A 13,865-nucleotide genomic window follows, 5' to 3' on the forward strand; every position below is an offset into this window, starting at 1 on the left:
ACAAAAGGGCACACAGGCCTGTGGGGTTTTATGTGGTTTATCACATCAGATTCTAAGGCTTATGAGTTTAGACACACTTGGAGGCATGCTGGACCTCATACCCTATCTGTTAACTCTGTAATGCATAATATATAAACTTAATAAGGCAAATGAAACAAACAAAAAAAGGACACAGGTGTTAGCATCTTGTACCCAAGAACTTCCAGTTACATGAATCATTTCCAAAGTCGATGTATCCTTTCCTGTTTATCCAGAGTTGGATTCTGCAAACAAAGTTTGCTGCTTGTCATTCACCTTCCTGTAGCAAATGCCTAGTTAATAAATTTGAACTCTGCAGTGTAAATGTGTTTCATCAACGTGGAAGAATGTGTAGTGATTTGGGAGGCAACAAACTGGGGGCAAAGGCTCAAACTAAAAAATAAAAATGACATTTATTTAGCTTTTTGGAAATATAAATAACAATTAATGATAAAAAGGAAAACAAAACAAAACAAAAAACTGACATGTTATATGACTGATCAGCTCCAGGCACAACAGTATTTATTAATGAATATAAAAAATAAATTTTATTATTTTTATCTGCTTTCTCCCAGCTTAAACTACATGTATATTTTTGGAAGCTTGTGTTCTTTAAAAAAATTCCACAACTATACCAGCCCCTACAATGTGACTGAGTGAGATTAATCAAGGTTCCCCTCCCATAGGGAAATTAATTTTTATCCTTGGGGATTCTGATCAACCAGATCTCTAGGAACTTAAAAAGCAGGTGCTTTCATCAGGATCCATCTAACATGGGGAAAATGCAGCCATCATCCATTAAAGCATGATCCAGTCTGGGTACAGGTAGTCTTCAGGTTTTCCAGGTTCTCCACATGACTACCAGACGAGGCCACCAGCCCTTCCGGCAGCCCAGCCTGCAGCCTCTCCAGCTGCACCAAAAGTGGGATTCACAAAACCAAAGATAAAGCATTTCTGACCTCCCTTCCTGGAAGTCAGAGGGCTGTTTGGGCAAGAACGGTAAGGAGGTCTTGCATCAAGCCTGCCTTCACAACCAGGACTAGGGAAAGGCCTGCTAAATCTGCCCAGTGCACACCTGTGTCGACTGCATATGTATATAGAGTGTACTTACCCATCAACTCACAAGGAAGATAAGAATAAACTTACAAGTCACTCTGGACCAAGCCCCTCAAAACAGAGGCGAATTCGGTGAACCAGGGTCACTGCCTGTCATAATAACCCCAGTTCAACTAGGTCCTTTCCTGAAGAACCTTATTAATCTGATTCAAGAGGCACCTCTGGCCAGGACAGAGCACGGAAGGAAAATGTAACTTCTGGGTTGGGCAATGCCAAATGGAGTTTAAAGGTTGTGGTTTAGTCTACAGCACAAGAAGATGGCACCATCACTAATATTTAGAGCTGGAAAGAGCCTTGGCTGGACCACACTCCTGGAGCATCTTTACTAATGCAGCTTAATGGCGGTTGCCCAGATGTCGTTGCTGGGGAGCGGGGGAAGGACCCATCCTTGGGGAACGGAGTTGCCTTTGGGATGATCAGATGGCACCAGGTACTGATCCCAATCATGCCTTAATAAGAATATTGTAAAACAACTATTTATTTTTTGTTTTATTCGAAGCAAGATGTTAGCAACTAAATACTCTATTTCAGGACTTAGCTTTCAAATGACTGATATGAATCCACTAAAGAACTTGCTTTCTAGGAATTATGCAAAAGACTGTTTCTTAAATATACATATAAAGAGGAAAAAACTACAAAGAACTTACAATCTTATGGATAACCAAATAATGAATATACAGTTGATCCTCATTATTTGCAGCTTCTGTATTTGCAAATTTGCCTATTCACTAAAATTTATTTGTAAGCCTAAAATCACTACTCATGGTGTTTCCGTGGTCACTTGCTGACATGCACAGAGCAGTGAAAAATCAGTCACCAACCGGCATGTTTCCAACCGAGGCGGAACAAGGTGACATCCCGCCTTCTGGTTTTCAGCTCTCTGACTGTAAACAAGTGTCTTTTTTGTAGTTTATCTAGTACCATATTAGTCACATTGGTGCTTTTTATTGACATTTTGCTGTTTAAAATCTTCTCCAAGAATAGTGCTGAAGTGCTGGCTAGCATGAGAAGGCTGTGATGTGCCTTACAGAGAATGTGTTACACAAGCGACCTTCAGGCATGAGTTATAGTGCTGTTGGCTACGAGTTCAATGTTATGTGTTGATCGGCTGACGAATTGTCAGTAGGCTCCCAGGAACCTAAGTCTGCATCTCCTTTAGGAGCATCACTTCAGTGTTCTCCAATTCAGCGTCTGCAGCTTTATAGAATACAGCTACTGTGAATAATGAGAATCAACTATATTTAAACACTAATATTTGTATACTAGCCGGAAGTACATTTTTCCCAGAACATAAACTTGGTTTGCTAAAGAGCACTGTTGGACCTCTGCAAGGAACCTCAGAGATCACTTAGCTCAGTGGTCTTTCAAACCAAGTTTTAAGACCTCTTAAGCCCCAAGCAGATGTTCTGGGGAGTCTAGAAACAACAAAGTGCTTCCCTAGTTGATAACAGACTTAAACTGTCTGCGGAACCCATTCATTCATTCTATCGTACAAACTAATCTCTCAAAAGATTGCATTTGGGGAGGGTCCTACTGCTCATGTTTGAAGGCCACATTCTAGTCCACTATTTTCATTTTATAGGTGAGGAAAATGAAACTCAGCTGAAAACTTTACCAGTAACTCACCAGTAACTGCAGATTAAGATGGGACTGTTCCTAGCTCTCTTGGCTCTGACCCATAGGAACTCACAAGTCAGTGTGAGCTTTAAACACCTAAGTATACACAGAGGGTTTCTCTTCCTTGGTTTGTGTAGCAGCAGAAGAGAATCAGGAAAATGAAGCCAATGCTTTAAGTCAACAGACCCACTGCAGCACGGGATAATACAAAGGGCAAGTCACAACCTGAGTTTCAGCGTCTTCACCTGTTAAAATAGGGACATCTACTTCTCAAGGATAGATGAGGATTAAATAAGACGTATGTGGCATCCTTCAAACTTGGAAACATTAAATAAACTCACAAGGAACTTAAAAAAAAAATGATACAGCAGTAGACCTCCACAACATAAGCATTTTGTCAACTACTTCTGGCTACCTAAGGGAGAGAAGACATGGAGAATGGCCCTCTGACCTTATCTGGATGAGCGCTGGCAGCGAGTGCTCAGCCTGGAGGTAATACTGCCGGAAAGGCTGCAAGAGGTGAGCGAGGGGGAACTCATCTGGAAAAGAAAAGGCACAATACCATGTCATCACACTTCATATATAGAGTGCCTTTCTCAAGGCAAGGGGACCAAGCCTATGATTATACAATAGGATCAAATGTGTTTCATCTTTAATCCTGATTTCCAGGGTACAGTTTAGAATTTCAACTCTTAAGGGTAACATTTGTCACCTACCACCTCTTAGTTTAAGTGACAGTCATCCATGAGGAAAAGAGCTGTCAGTCTAGTGTCTTCCTTTTCTCCACTGGGTACAGAGGAACTTACCTGGATCCCCAAATAACTTGGACTCAATTTCACGCTTTTGAAGGAAAAATTTCTCTTTTTCTTTCCTCTGTTTCTTTTCTAATTCCCTTTTTCTCTCCTCCTCTTGTTCTCCTTCCAACATAACTCTGAGGGCTCTCTCTTCAGCTTCATACAGTTCAGAGCGCTTTTTAATGAGTTTTCTTAGTCGCTGAAGGTGATGCTCAAAAGTCTCATCCGCTGAGGCTGGGGGACAAACCCCTGAGCAAAGACAACCAAATGGCATTTTAGACACAAACTTTTTCTTGTCCACAAATTCATGCTCTAAAGAGCAGACTCAAAGTCCTACTTTCAGTATGAATTTGGCTAGAGTTTACAAATTCTAACCAATCTTCAAAGGCTCGATTTGATCTTCTTGAGTCTTCAACTAATCTGACTCTAACCTGATTTTTGCTAACTCCTCTTTCTGGATCACACCACTTAACCTTTGATTTAGATCCTTCAGTTGGAGAGTTCCTCCACTAAAGGGAGGAATTGTCATTGACTTCTTTATTGTAAAATTTCTTTAGCACAGACTCCCAGACCCAACCAATAAACAATTCTTCCTCTGACAGAGTACAAACTTGGACACTTGGACAATGAGGAAGAAATATACTTACCCAACCACAATAACCTCACAGTCTGCTGCTGAGAGCAGGGCGACCAAATGTTTCATTTGCCTGGTTTTAGGAATGAAAGCCCAGTGTCCTGGGACACCTGGGATGACTGGTCACCCTGATTTAACTGTGAAGTCAGCTAACAGTAGAGTCTACATGGCGAGAGTCACATATGGGAAGACTTGATTACAGACTAATTGTTAGGTGATATCAAAGAATTACCACTAATTTTGTTAGGTGTGATAATGGCATCATAGGTGATGATGGGTGTTTTATTTAGGTGTTCTATTTTTGTACACGTCTGAAATTTTTCATAAAATTTCATGAGGAAAAAACTTCTAATTTAATGAATACTTAGGTGGATTGCAGTTGTGTACTCATTACCATAATGGCCCTGCAGGATAAAAGCTGCTGAAGCTGCGAGGTGATTCATCCTGGAGTAATATGGGTGTGGTCCATCCTGCTAGTCCTTGGGGATTATAAAGGAAAATCTATTTATTATGGAAAGCATTTTAACAGTACCAGATACAAGGAAGAAAATAAATCCTAAACCCACTAACATAATCAACCATTTTTATTTCCCCACATTAAACCTCCAGGTGTTTTTGTCCATATAGTTCAACATGATATGTGTGTAATTTCCACATCTCCATTCTCTACACTCTTTTCCAATCTTTATAATTACTTAATTACAAATCATTGCACCATAATTTACTTAACAAGCTCCCTACTCCTGGAAACTTAGGCTGTTCCAAATGTCCCGTTATCATATAAGGCTACAATGAATACTCTTGGGCATGTTTACTTTTTCCTTCCCATGGATTATTTCCATAAAAGAAATTCTCAAGAGTGGAAATGTTTACAGATATTTCCAAGACTAACTTAAATGCGGTACAAAACTGTTTCCTAAAAGAATTATACATTTACTCAGTATCTAACATTTGACACAGAGAAAGTAATAAACATTTATGTCTTCAAGGTATGAATGGTTATCAACAGTTTTGGCAATTTATGCTGCCACAGTCAGGTACAATATTGCCAGCTTTGAGCACTCGATTTTCAATTTTGGCTGATAAATGTCACAAAATAATGGTTCCTTAAATACAGCAGTTCTGTCTTGTGAAGCTGTTTGATTTGGAGGTCTGATTCTTTTCTGCCTCAGAGACTGCAGCTCTCCTGTCTTTACCTCCAAAGCTGATATTTCTCCAGATCACTTTCTTACGATTTCTTTGGTTGAACAAGTTTTCATCCACTCATTCCCACCTATGGAAACTCTACTAACTCAAATTCATCTTCTACTAAGTTGCCAATGTCTTCCAAAACATAAAATTTGTATGCACTGAGAAATCTAAGCTGCCAATATGTTGCTTCATAATAATTGCATAGTTTTGTTTAATTTCTTTATCTCAACCAGAGATGGGCAAACATTTCCTACAAAGGGCCAGATAGTAATATTTTAGGTTTGTGGGTCATACGGTCTCTGTAGCAAGTACTAAAATCTGCCAGTACAGCAAAAATACAGACACTCCATCAACCTAAAAGTGCCTCCAGACCCATGAGAAGGTGTGGCCTGCTCCCATCTTGATCGGCTGGGCCTGCGCCCCGCTCCCCAACCTCCCTTTCCCTCAACCTTTCAGGGATCACGCCTGCCCACCATGACACACTCTCTCGGAAAGGGCACTCCTCACCCAATCCTCCTTGGACCCCCACCCAGTACTGACATGGTCTAGGTTCCCTCCACCTCTAACCGCAACTTCTCTATTTCCTGCAGCTCCTGGGTACTAATGCCTTCTTCTTTATCCCCCTTTAGCCACCCAGAACTTAAGGCCTCACCCAGTCTGTGGCCCTTGGCATGATCAGAAAAAAAGTGTCCACCTCTGAAGTCACAGATCCAATTATTCTCTTCTCTGACTTTCTACCCTCTGGGTACTTAACTTCCTTCTTTTCCAAGACTGTCAGTGTCACTAAAACCTCCATTCTGATATATCAGATTCCACCCTTCTTCCACTCATTCTCACTCATAAAGCAAAACCCCAGAGCCCTGTGCTCTGTGTTCGCCTGTCAGAGTCAATTGATTATGTGACCTAGTGCCAGCATACAGTTCTATGCGCTGGACCCATAATAGCACCTCCCTGCAGCCTTACTCCGTGCGTCTCTGGTTGGCTCTCACTCATGCCTCACAGCAATCATTTCAAACCTTCACTGCTCTCCTGAAGCCTTATTTCTCTACTCTTAGCAAACCATGTAGCATTTTCCCCAGAGAAAACAGGCCATCAGGCAGGAAATCCCTTAACTTTCTGCCCCTGACTTCACTTATCTGCGTATTACTACCCACCCTTGTCTTCATTTTCATTCCAGTGAAAGATGGGTCCTTCTCCACTTAAGTTAACCCCTCCACCTGGGATCTGAATCTCCCAACCTCCTGCAGGACCTTGAGCCATCAACTGTCCCTCCTGCTTCTCTTCACAGGCAAATTTTTAATAAGTTAAACTCACTGTTTGCTTTTCTTACCTCCTATTCCCTCTTTGAGTGTAGTCCAGCTTCTACTCAAACCGCCCCACTGAAATGCACCTAACATAGGTCACTAATGATCTATTTGGTACTAATTCCCATGATGCCATGATGTTTCTTAATCTTTATATTACTAAAAAAAAAAAAAAAAAAAAGGTAACACTTACACAGTACTTACTATATGCCGGGACTATTTTGAACACTTTCTGCATGTTTACTAATTTAATCATCGCAAGACCCCCATGGATAGGTACTTTTTTCCCTTCTTACAGATGAGGAAAAACCAAGGCTCAAGATCACACAATCTCTCTGAGCATCTACCACTTTCCAGAAGGTCCTTTCCTCCTAGCTCTCTGAGCTCCCTTGATCTCTTTTGTGGCCTTCACCTTATCCATCTTGATTTTGACACTCCCTAGGTTTTGTCTTTTTGGCCCTCATCTCACACTACAAAATCTCCTTAAGGTCATTCCTCCTCACGGGTCCATCCTGATGAACTCTTATCCAGGATGCACCACAGGCACAACCAACACAACAGGCCTCAAACTGAACTCGTCAGCCCCAAGCCTGTTCCTCCTCCTGATCTGCTGGTCAGTCAGTCAGAATGGATCATCATTCAGTCAATAGGTTAAGTGAGAACCTGAGTCATTGTTTTCCTTCAGCTCCCACATGCTGAGTTCCCCATTAGATATACACACATACACACACTACTCATATCTCTTAAATCCACTTACTGTTCCCCAACTCACCATCTGACCCTTAGCTCACACTCCCTTATTATCCCTGCCCAGACTACAGCAGCCTTATCAGTCTCTCTCTTTCTTCCTCACTCCTAGAAACCCCAAACTTTGCTCTGCTCTGCCAGCACAGATCTTTGTCATCGTTTCACTCTCTGCTTGCAATCTTCCCCTTGGGAAGATTTTCCACTCAGCTTTAAGCATGGGTGAGATGTCTAGCCTAGCCCATAAGACATTCTGCAACATAGCCCTCTTACACATCCAAGCTCATTCTCTCAGCACTTACTTGGAGATGCACACGCCTTAAAGAGAGAAGTCAGAAAGTTGCTCTGTTTTTTTTAAAGTATCTAACAAAACCAGTTACTAGATACTAAATCATTTCACATTCTAGTCAGTTAACTCTACTGAGCCTGCTTATTTTTAGAGTATAATTTCTCCTAAAATTTCTTCCTTCTTTTCGACAAAAGTGAGGAAGACTAATAGTGAAAAATTATGCTGGTAAATTCACTTGGTAAAAGTTTACTGAACATTCACTTCACGGAGGACATGAAGTAGGGGAATATTAAATAGCAGCCCTCAGGTTTTGCATTCTTATAAGGAAGAGATATAGGAAGACCCAGTAGATGCAAACATCCCTCTGACTCATGAATGCCCTGTGGGATCATCTGATTCTGAGACTGAATCTGAGCCAGCCAGTCCGGAGGCTGGCATGCAGAAGCTAATCACTTAGCTAATGAATGAGCCTGACTGAATGCACATGTCCCAACAAAATTTTATTAAGGGTCTGAATTGGAGTTATATTTTAAACTGCACAAGGAAAATTATTTGTTATTGTGGTACTTGCTAATTTGTGTACTCTCAAATACCCCTGGTGAATGTGTATGGCCGACAGCCCACTCAACAAGGCAGCATGTTGTCCCAAGCCAGGTGCAAATGAGAAGGAGCAGTTAGGTCACCTCGGCCCAGATCAGAGAAGGATGGAGGATGCTGCATCTGTATTTACTTTTGAAGGATAGTGAGAGCGTAAAATGGCCAAGACGGGACTCTCCAGACAAACAAACTGGCAAGAGCAAAGATCCAAACAGGAAAACAAAAAGCACAGCTGGGAGCTTCTAGAAAACCAGTGCTCCCTCTAGAGGCAAGAGGAGACCACTGAGGTTTTCTGAGTCCAAAAGTGACATACCATGCAGTCTGCAGGGCACTCCTTGCCCCATGCAACCATCCTACCTCTTCAAATATCAATGTTTCAGGTTTGGAATGTATCTGAAGGATTATGCTAAGTTTTCCACACCTTCTGAAGTACCAAGTAAAGAAAGGACAACTTTCACCTTAACATACGGGCAAAGTTGACCAGCCATGCCAACCTCACTCAAAAAGCGTAGCCAGGAATGCCTAGGGTGGGAATGATGAGTCAAGAGGAAGACAGGGCAGTGGGTTCCCACATCCTTTTTAATCTTGGCTATCCAGGGATAAACATCTTCTAAGGCTTCCTGCTTCAAAAGTTCTGAGGTACTGCTGACAAGTTTAGTTACCCTATTGGGTGAAAATAATGAAGTATCAAGCATTTTTCCTTCAAAAATTTGAGAGGGTGGTGGATGCTAGGGTAAAGAAAGAGAAGGAACAGGGGAACAGAAGAAGAAATGCAAAGCCATAGTTACCTTTCCTTGCTGCAGCCTCTTTCCTGAGTTTCCTCAATTTTTCCAAGGCCCGAAGAATGTCCACCATTCTTTTGGTGTCTGCTTGTTTTTTCCTCACTTCAGATAAGACACCATCAGCAGCAGCTTTAAGTTCCTGCTCCTGAGGGACAAAGAGAGGCCATGAGATCTAGTATAAGGAACAACTTATCTCAGCAGAGAAACCCTGCTTGGAAGGGAGATTTCAGAGGACCAGACAGTCCCAGGGTTAAGAAAGACTCTACTGGCTCTGCATCCCAGTTTCCCAGACCATGCACAACTCCCCTCCACACTGGTTCAGCCAACGGATTATTTTCTCTGCAGCCTCCATGTGGGCTCTTGTCTCGGTTTCTTCCTCAGAGCTTCTGCAAGTGTAGTCCAAGGAACATCTATATACAATTTGTCTTGTTAAGCTGGGGCTCCCTTGTTAAAAATTCAGACTTGGGGATCCAAAGATTCAGACTAGCAGGGAAGATAAGGAATGGGGCTGGAAAGGCCCAGAACTCTATAACGTTCTCACTGACAACTTAAGCACAGTTTATGTTCCACTGCTTTAAGGTCCCAAGGATCTCTTTGATATGACAGCTGTTCAAACATCTGAAGACCCAACCTTACTCTTCTTAAGCTGGTTCATATGTAGACTAAACAACCCTGGTTCCTCAAGTTGCTACTCACAGGACTCTGTCTCCAAGTACCCTGACAGTAAGTGGCAGGAAGGACCCTTTTGACTAAAGCTCTCTTTCCCATCTGGCAAATAAACGCCTGTAATTTCACTGTTACAGATACACCATGCTATTTCACTCTTTTGCTTGTATTACTCCTTCTTCTGGAACTGCACCTGTTGCATTCACCTGGCTCTGACATTTCCTACAAGACTCAGTTCAAGATCACCATATCATCTGGGAAGACTTCCTTGATACCTTCCCTTAATGAATTAGAAATTCCTTCTCTGGGCTTTATAGCACCTATAGTTGAAATCCTAATACACACCATGCAATACAGACATGTTCCCCCAACAGTGTTCTAAGTCCCTCAAGGACAAGCACTATGTCCTATTCATCTCTATCTCCAGCACCCAGCACTGGGTCTGCCATAATGGCCCCTCATTAAGTCTGTTGAACCAACTCAAAATCCCTTGGATTAAGGTATTGCCTCCAAGTATTTTCCTTTAAAGTACTGATATATTCCTGGAGGCATGAAGAGAAAGCTTGCCGTCAATAGACTTCAGAGGGTAGTTGTACCAGATTCTAGGGCAGTAACAGACACAGGGAAGAGGGAGGAAACACCAGCTGGTTGTGGAGAGTGGAGGGGAGAGGGAGTCCCTAGAGGCACTCAAAAGTAATGAGAATGCCTTAAATATTTGACCAATTTCCAGTTTCACCCTGGCCCTCAACTTAAGAACCTGAGATCAATAAGCTTTAGAATGTGACAATCTGGGCTCAAATAAGGTGTGAAACTGCCACAGACCTCTTGTGTGGATTGTTGGAAAGTTAATCTCTCTATGCCTCAATTTCCTAATCTGTAAAACTGGGATTAATACTGTCTACCTCTCAGGGTAGACAAGAATTCGAGATCTGGCATATGTAAGGACCTAAGCATAGTGCCTAGTATACAGTAAGTGCTCAAAAACACCATTGTTGAACCTGGGGAATATGTGGTTTAAAACTTGTAAACATAGGAATCCTGGAGAAATCACCTCTTACTCCATCAGCTAATTAGGGTATATGTTCCTCGAGACAAGACTCCAAGTTCTCTTTATTTTGTATTCTTAAAATCACCTAGGGCAGTACAAGACCCAAGGACCCAGATGCTCGTTTGTGTTGAATGTTAGCAAGTGGACAGAACGTTGGAGCAGGAGACAGATCTGTCATCCCTGAAAAACGACCGTGTAATCCTACATTTCGAATTTAGAGAACTTTGCAGAACACCTGAAGCATTTGTGTTGTGTACTACACACCATTAACACGCAACCATTATGGAGATACGAGGTCGGAAAGGCAACTTGTGTTTTTATTTTACGAATTTGAAAAAAGAGGCTTAGACCTGGGAAATGACAGCGCACAGCCCACGCCCCATCAGGTGCCAAACACCCTACCCTTCCCCCCGTGTGCACCCGCTGTTCTTACCCGTTTCTTCTCCTCCACCTCCTGCACGCACTTGACCCTCCAGCGGTCAATCTCCTGCTCGCGCTCGGCTGCCCGCGCGGCCTCTGCCTCCCGCTCGGCCTCGCGTTCCCGGGCCCTCTCGCGAAGCCGCAGCCTGCGGCGCCGGACCCTCTCCAGCCTCCGCCGCGCCTCGCCCACATAGGCGGCCTGGGTCAGCAGCTGCAGTCTCTCGGCCAGCTCGGCGCGCAGCGGCTCGGCCTGCGCATGCAGCTGTGCCCAGGCCGGGCCGTCGGCCTCGGCCTCGCGCAGGGCCTGGCAGAGGTCGCGCAGCCGCCGCACCAGGCACAGGGCCCCGCGCAGCCGGGCGCGCACCTCGCCCAGGCTGGGCCCAGCGGGCGCGCGCGGGGGCACTGGGCAGCCGGCCCGCCGCGGGGTTCCGAACACCGCCTCTATCCACTGCCGGTCGCGCAGGCGCTGCAGGACCGCGTCCCCGAGCACATCGGACGGCGGCGGCGCTTCAGGCCAGCGCGGGCTCCAGGGCGGCCCCGGGCCTGGAGGCGGCGGCCGCGGGCGCTCACCGGCATCGGTCCCCAGGAAGGGCCGGCACTGTGGCGGTGGCGGAGGCAGCGGCGGTGGTGGCACCGGATAGAAGGCTCCGCCGCCGCCGCCGCCGCCGCGGGAGGCTTCCCCGGGGCCCCGGGGCTGCAGAGCTAGCGGGGGCTGGAGGAAGGGGGCGGAGGCCCCCGGAAAGGGGCCGGGCCGCTGGGGAACAGGTGGCGGGAAAGCCGAGGAGGGTAGCGGCGGGGGCGGACAGCCGAAGGGAGCGGGAGGCGGCGGCTGCGGGGGTGGGGGGCCCGGGCGACCCGGGGCGAAGAAGGGCGGCAGAGCCATGGCCACGACGAAGGGATTCTGAGAAGTGACAGGAATCTGAGTGGTTCCTCAAGATAGTGTCTTCCGGGAGGAAATGACGTAGTACCACGCGCGACACCAGTTTGACGCACCCGACCCAGAGAGCCCGGCGAATGGTGGTCGTTCATTCAATCCTTCCGTTTATGAATATTGTCCTTACAGTGCAGTCCAAATGCGGAGCTAGCAGCTTTACAGTGAGACTAACAGACAGTTCCGCTCCTCGTAGAACTACCTGTCCAGTAAAGAAAATTCATTAATCAAGTAATAATGAAAAAAAAAAAAAAAAAAAGCAAAAGTGCAACAGTGAATATATACTACCAAAGAGGAAAAAGGGGCAAGAGGAGCTTAAAGGAGAATTTGAGTTAAGCAGGCTGGGGAATGTTGTTTGAGACTTTATCTGAGGCCTGAAGGGTAAGTATGTGTTAAATAGTGGAAGAGAGGGAGGCACAGTTCAGATGGGAACAACATTTACAAAAGCCCCCTATTAGACTATAGGAGTAGGTCTGCTGCGGAAACTCACAGAATGCCAGGGTGGATAGAGTACAGAAAGTCCGACCGGAGCCTGGTGATCCTGGGAGCTGGACAGAGATCGTAGCGTCCAGGATCTCATATCTTAAGTTTTTAGTAGGAGGGTAACGGAAGGCTCTTTGAGATAATTGTAGATCATGTGCAATTGTAATAAACAGTACAGCAAAATCCTGTGTACTCTCCCAACTTCTCCCAATTGTAATATCTTGCAAAGCTGTATTACAATATCACAGCCAGGATGTTGACCTTGATGGTCAAGATACTGAACATTTCCAAACTTTCAGGATCCCTTATTTGCCCTTTTATAGTCCCACCCACTTTCCTTCCTAAACCTCTAGCAACTACTATCTGGTCTCCATTACTATAACTTTTGTCCTTTCAAGAATGTCATATAAATGGAACCACATAGTACATAACCTTCTTGGATTTGTTGTTCACACTCAGCATAATCCTCTGGAACTACATCCAGGTGGTTGTATCAGTGTACCTTATCATTGTAATCAAGTGTGCAAAAAAGGTGTGGATAAAATGAAAACATACTTTGTTTAATTACTCATCTGCTGAAGGACATTTGGTTTGTTTTCACTTTGGGACTATCATGAATAAAGCTGCTATAAACATCTGTATACAGATTTTTGTGTGAACACAAACCATTATTTCTCTGGAATAAGTGCCCAGGAACATAATTGCTGGATCATATGCCAGTTAAATGTTTAGTTTTTAAAGAAACTGCCAAATTGTTTTCCACAGTGGTTGCAGCACTGTACATTCCCACCAGATATATGAATCATCCCTTTTCTCTGCATTCTCATCAGCATTTTGTGTTACTATTTTTTATTTTAGACATCCTGATAGGTATGTAGTGTTATTTTATTGTGGTTTTAATTTACACTACCTTAACAGCTAGTTATGTTGAGTGTCTTTTTATTTGCTGATTTGCCAGATGTATGCCCTCCTCATTAAAATGTCTGATCATGTCTTTTGCCCATTTTCTAAATGGATTGTTTGGTTTTCTACTATTGAAATTTGTGAGTTCGTTTTATACTCTAGATACTTGTCCTTTGTATGTGGTTTGCACATATTTTTCCCAGTTTATAGCTTGTCTTTTCATCCTGTTAACATGCTTTTTGGTTTGTCCTTTTTTTCAGAGCAAAAGTCCTTAATTTTTATGAAGTCCAACTTAATGAGTCTTTCTTCTTATGGGTCACGCTTTTGG

At 43.9% G+C, this 13,865-nt stretch overlaps 1 protein-coding gene across 2 annotated transcripts in view; it reads right to left on the reverse strand.

Moving 5' to 3' along the window:
- Positions 1-12,145, reverse strand: part of PDCD7 (programmed cell death 7) — a 12,414-nt gene extending 269 nt beyond the window's left edge. Inside the window, exons 1-5 of one of the 2 annotated variants that reach the window (XM_010993554.3) lie at positions 11,234-12,145; positions 9,093-9,231; positions 3,558-3,794; positions 3,203-3,290; positions 413-1,583 (exon numbers count right to left, since the gene is read on the reverse strand). In XM_010993554.3, coding sequence (XP_010991856.3) covers positions 1,460-1,583; positions 3,203-3,290; positions 3,558-3,794; positions 9,093-9,231; positions 11,234-12,103 — 1,458 coding nt within the window. In that variant the 5' untranslated portion in view covers positions 12,104-12,145 and the 3' untranslated portion in view covers positions 413-1,459. Of the gene's footprint in view, positions 1-412; positions 1,584-3,202; positions 3,291-3,557; positions 3,795-9,092; positions 9,232-11,233 lie in introns of those variants that run through there. The other variant, XM_064485470.1, reaches the window with a different exon arrangement.
- Between the last annotated feature and the right edge of the window lie 1,720 nt (positions 12,146-13,865).

The sequence above is a fragment of the Camelus dromedarius genome, chromosome 5 (genome assembly GCF_036321535.1).
Source record: "Camelus dromedarius isolate mCamDro1 chromosome 5, mCamDro1.pat, whole genome shotgun sequence".
Classification (NCBI taxonomy): domain Eukaryota; kingdom Metazoa; phylum Chordata; class Mammalia; order Artiodactyla; family Camelidae; genus Camelus; species Camelus dromedarius.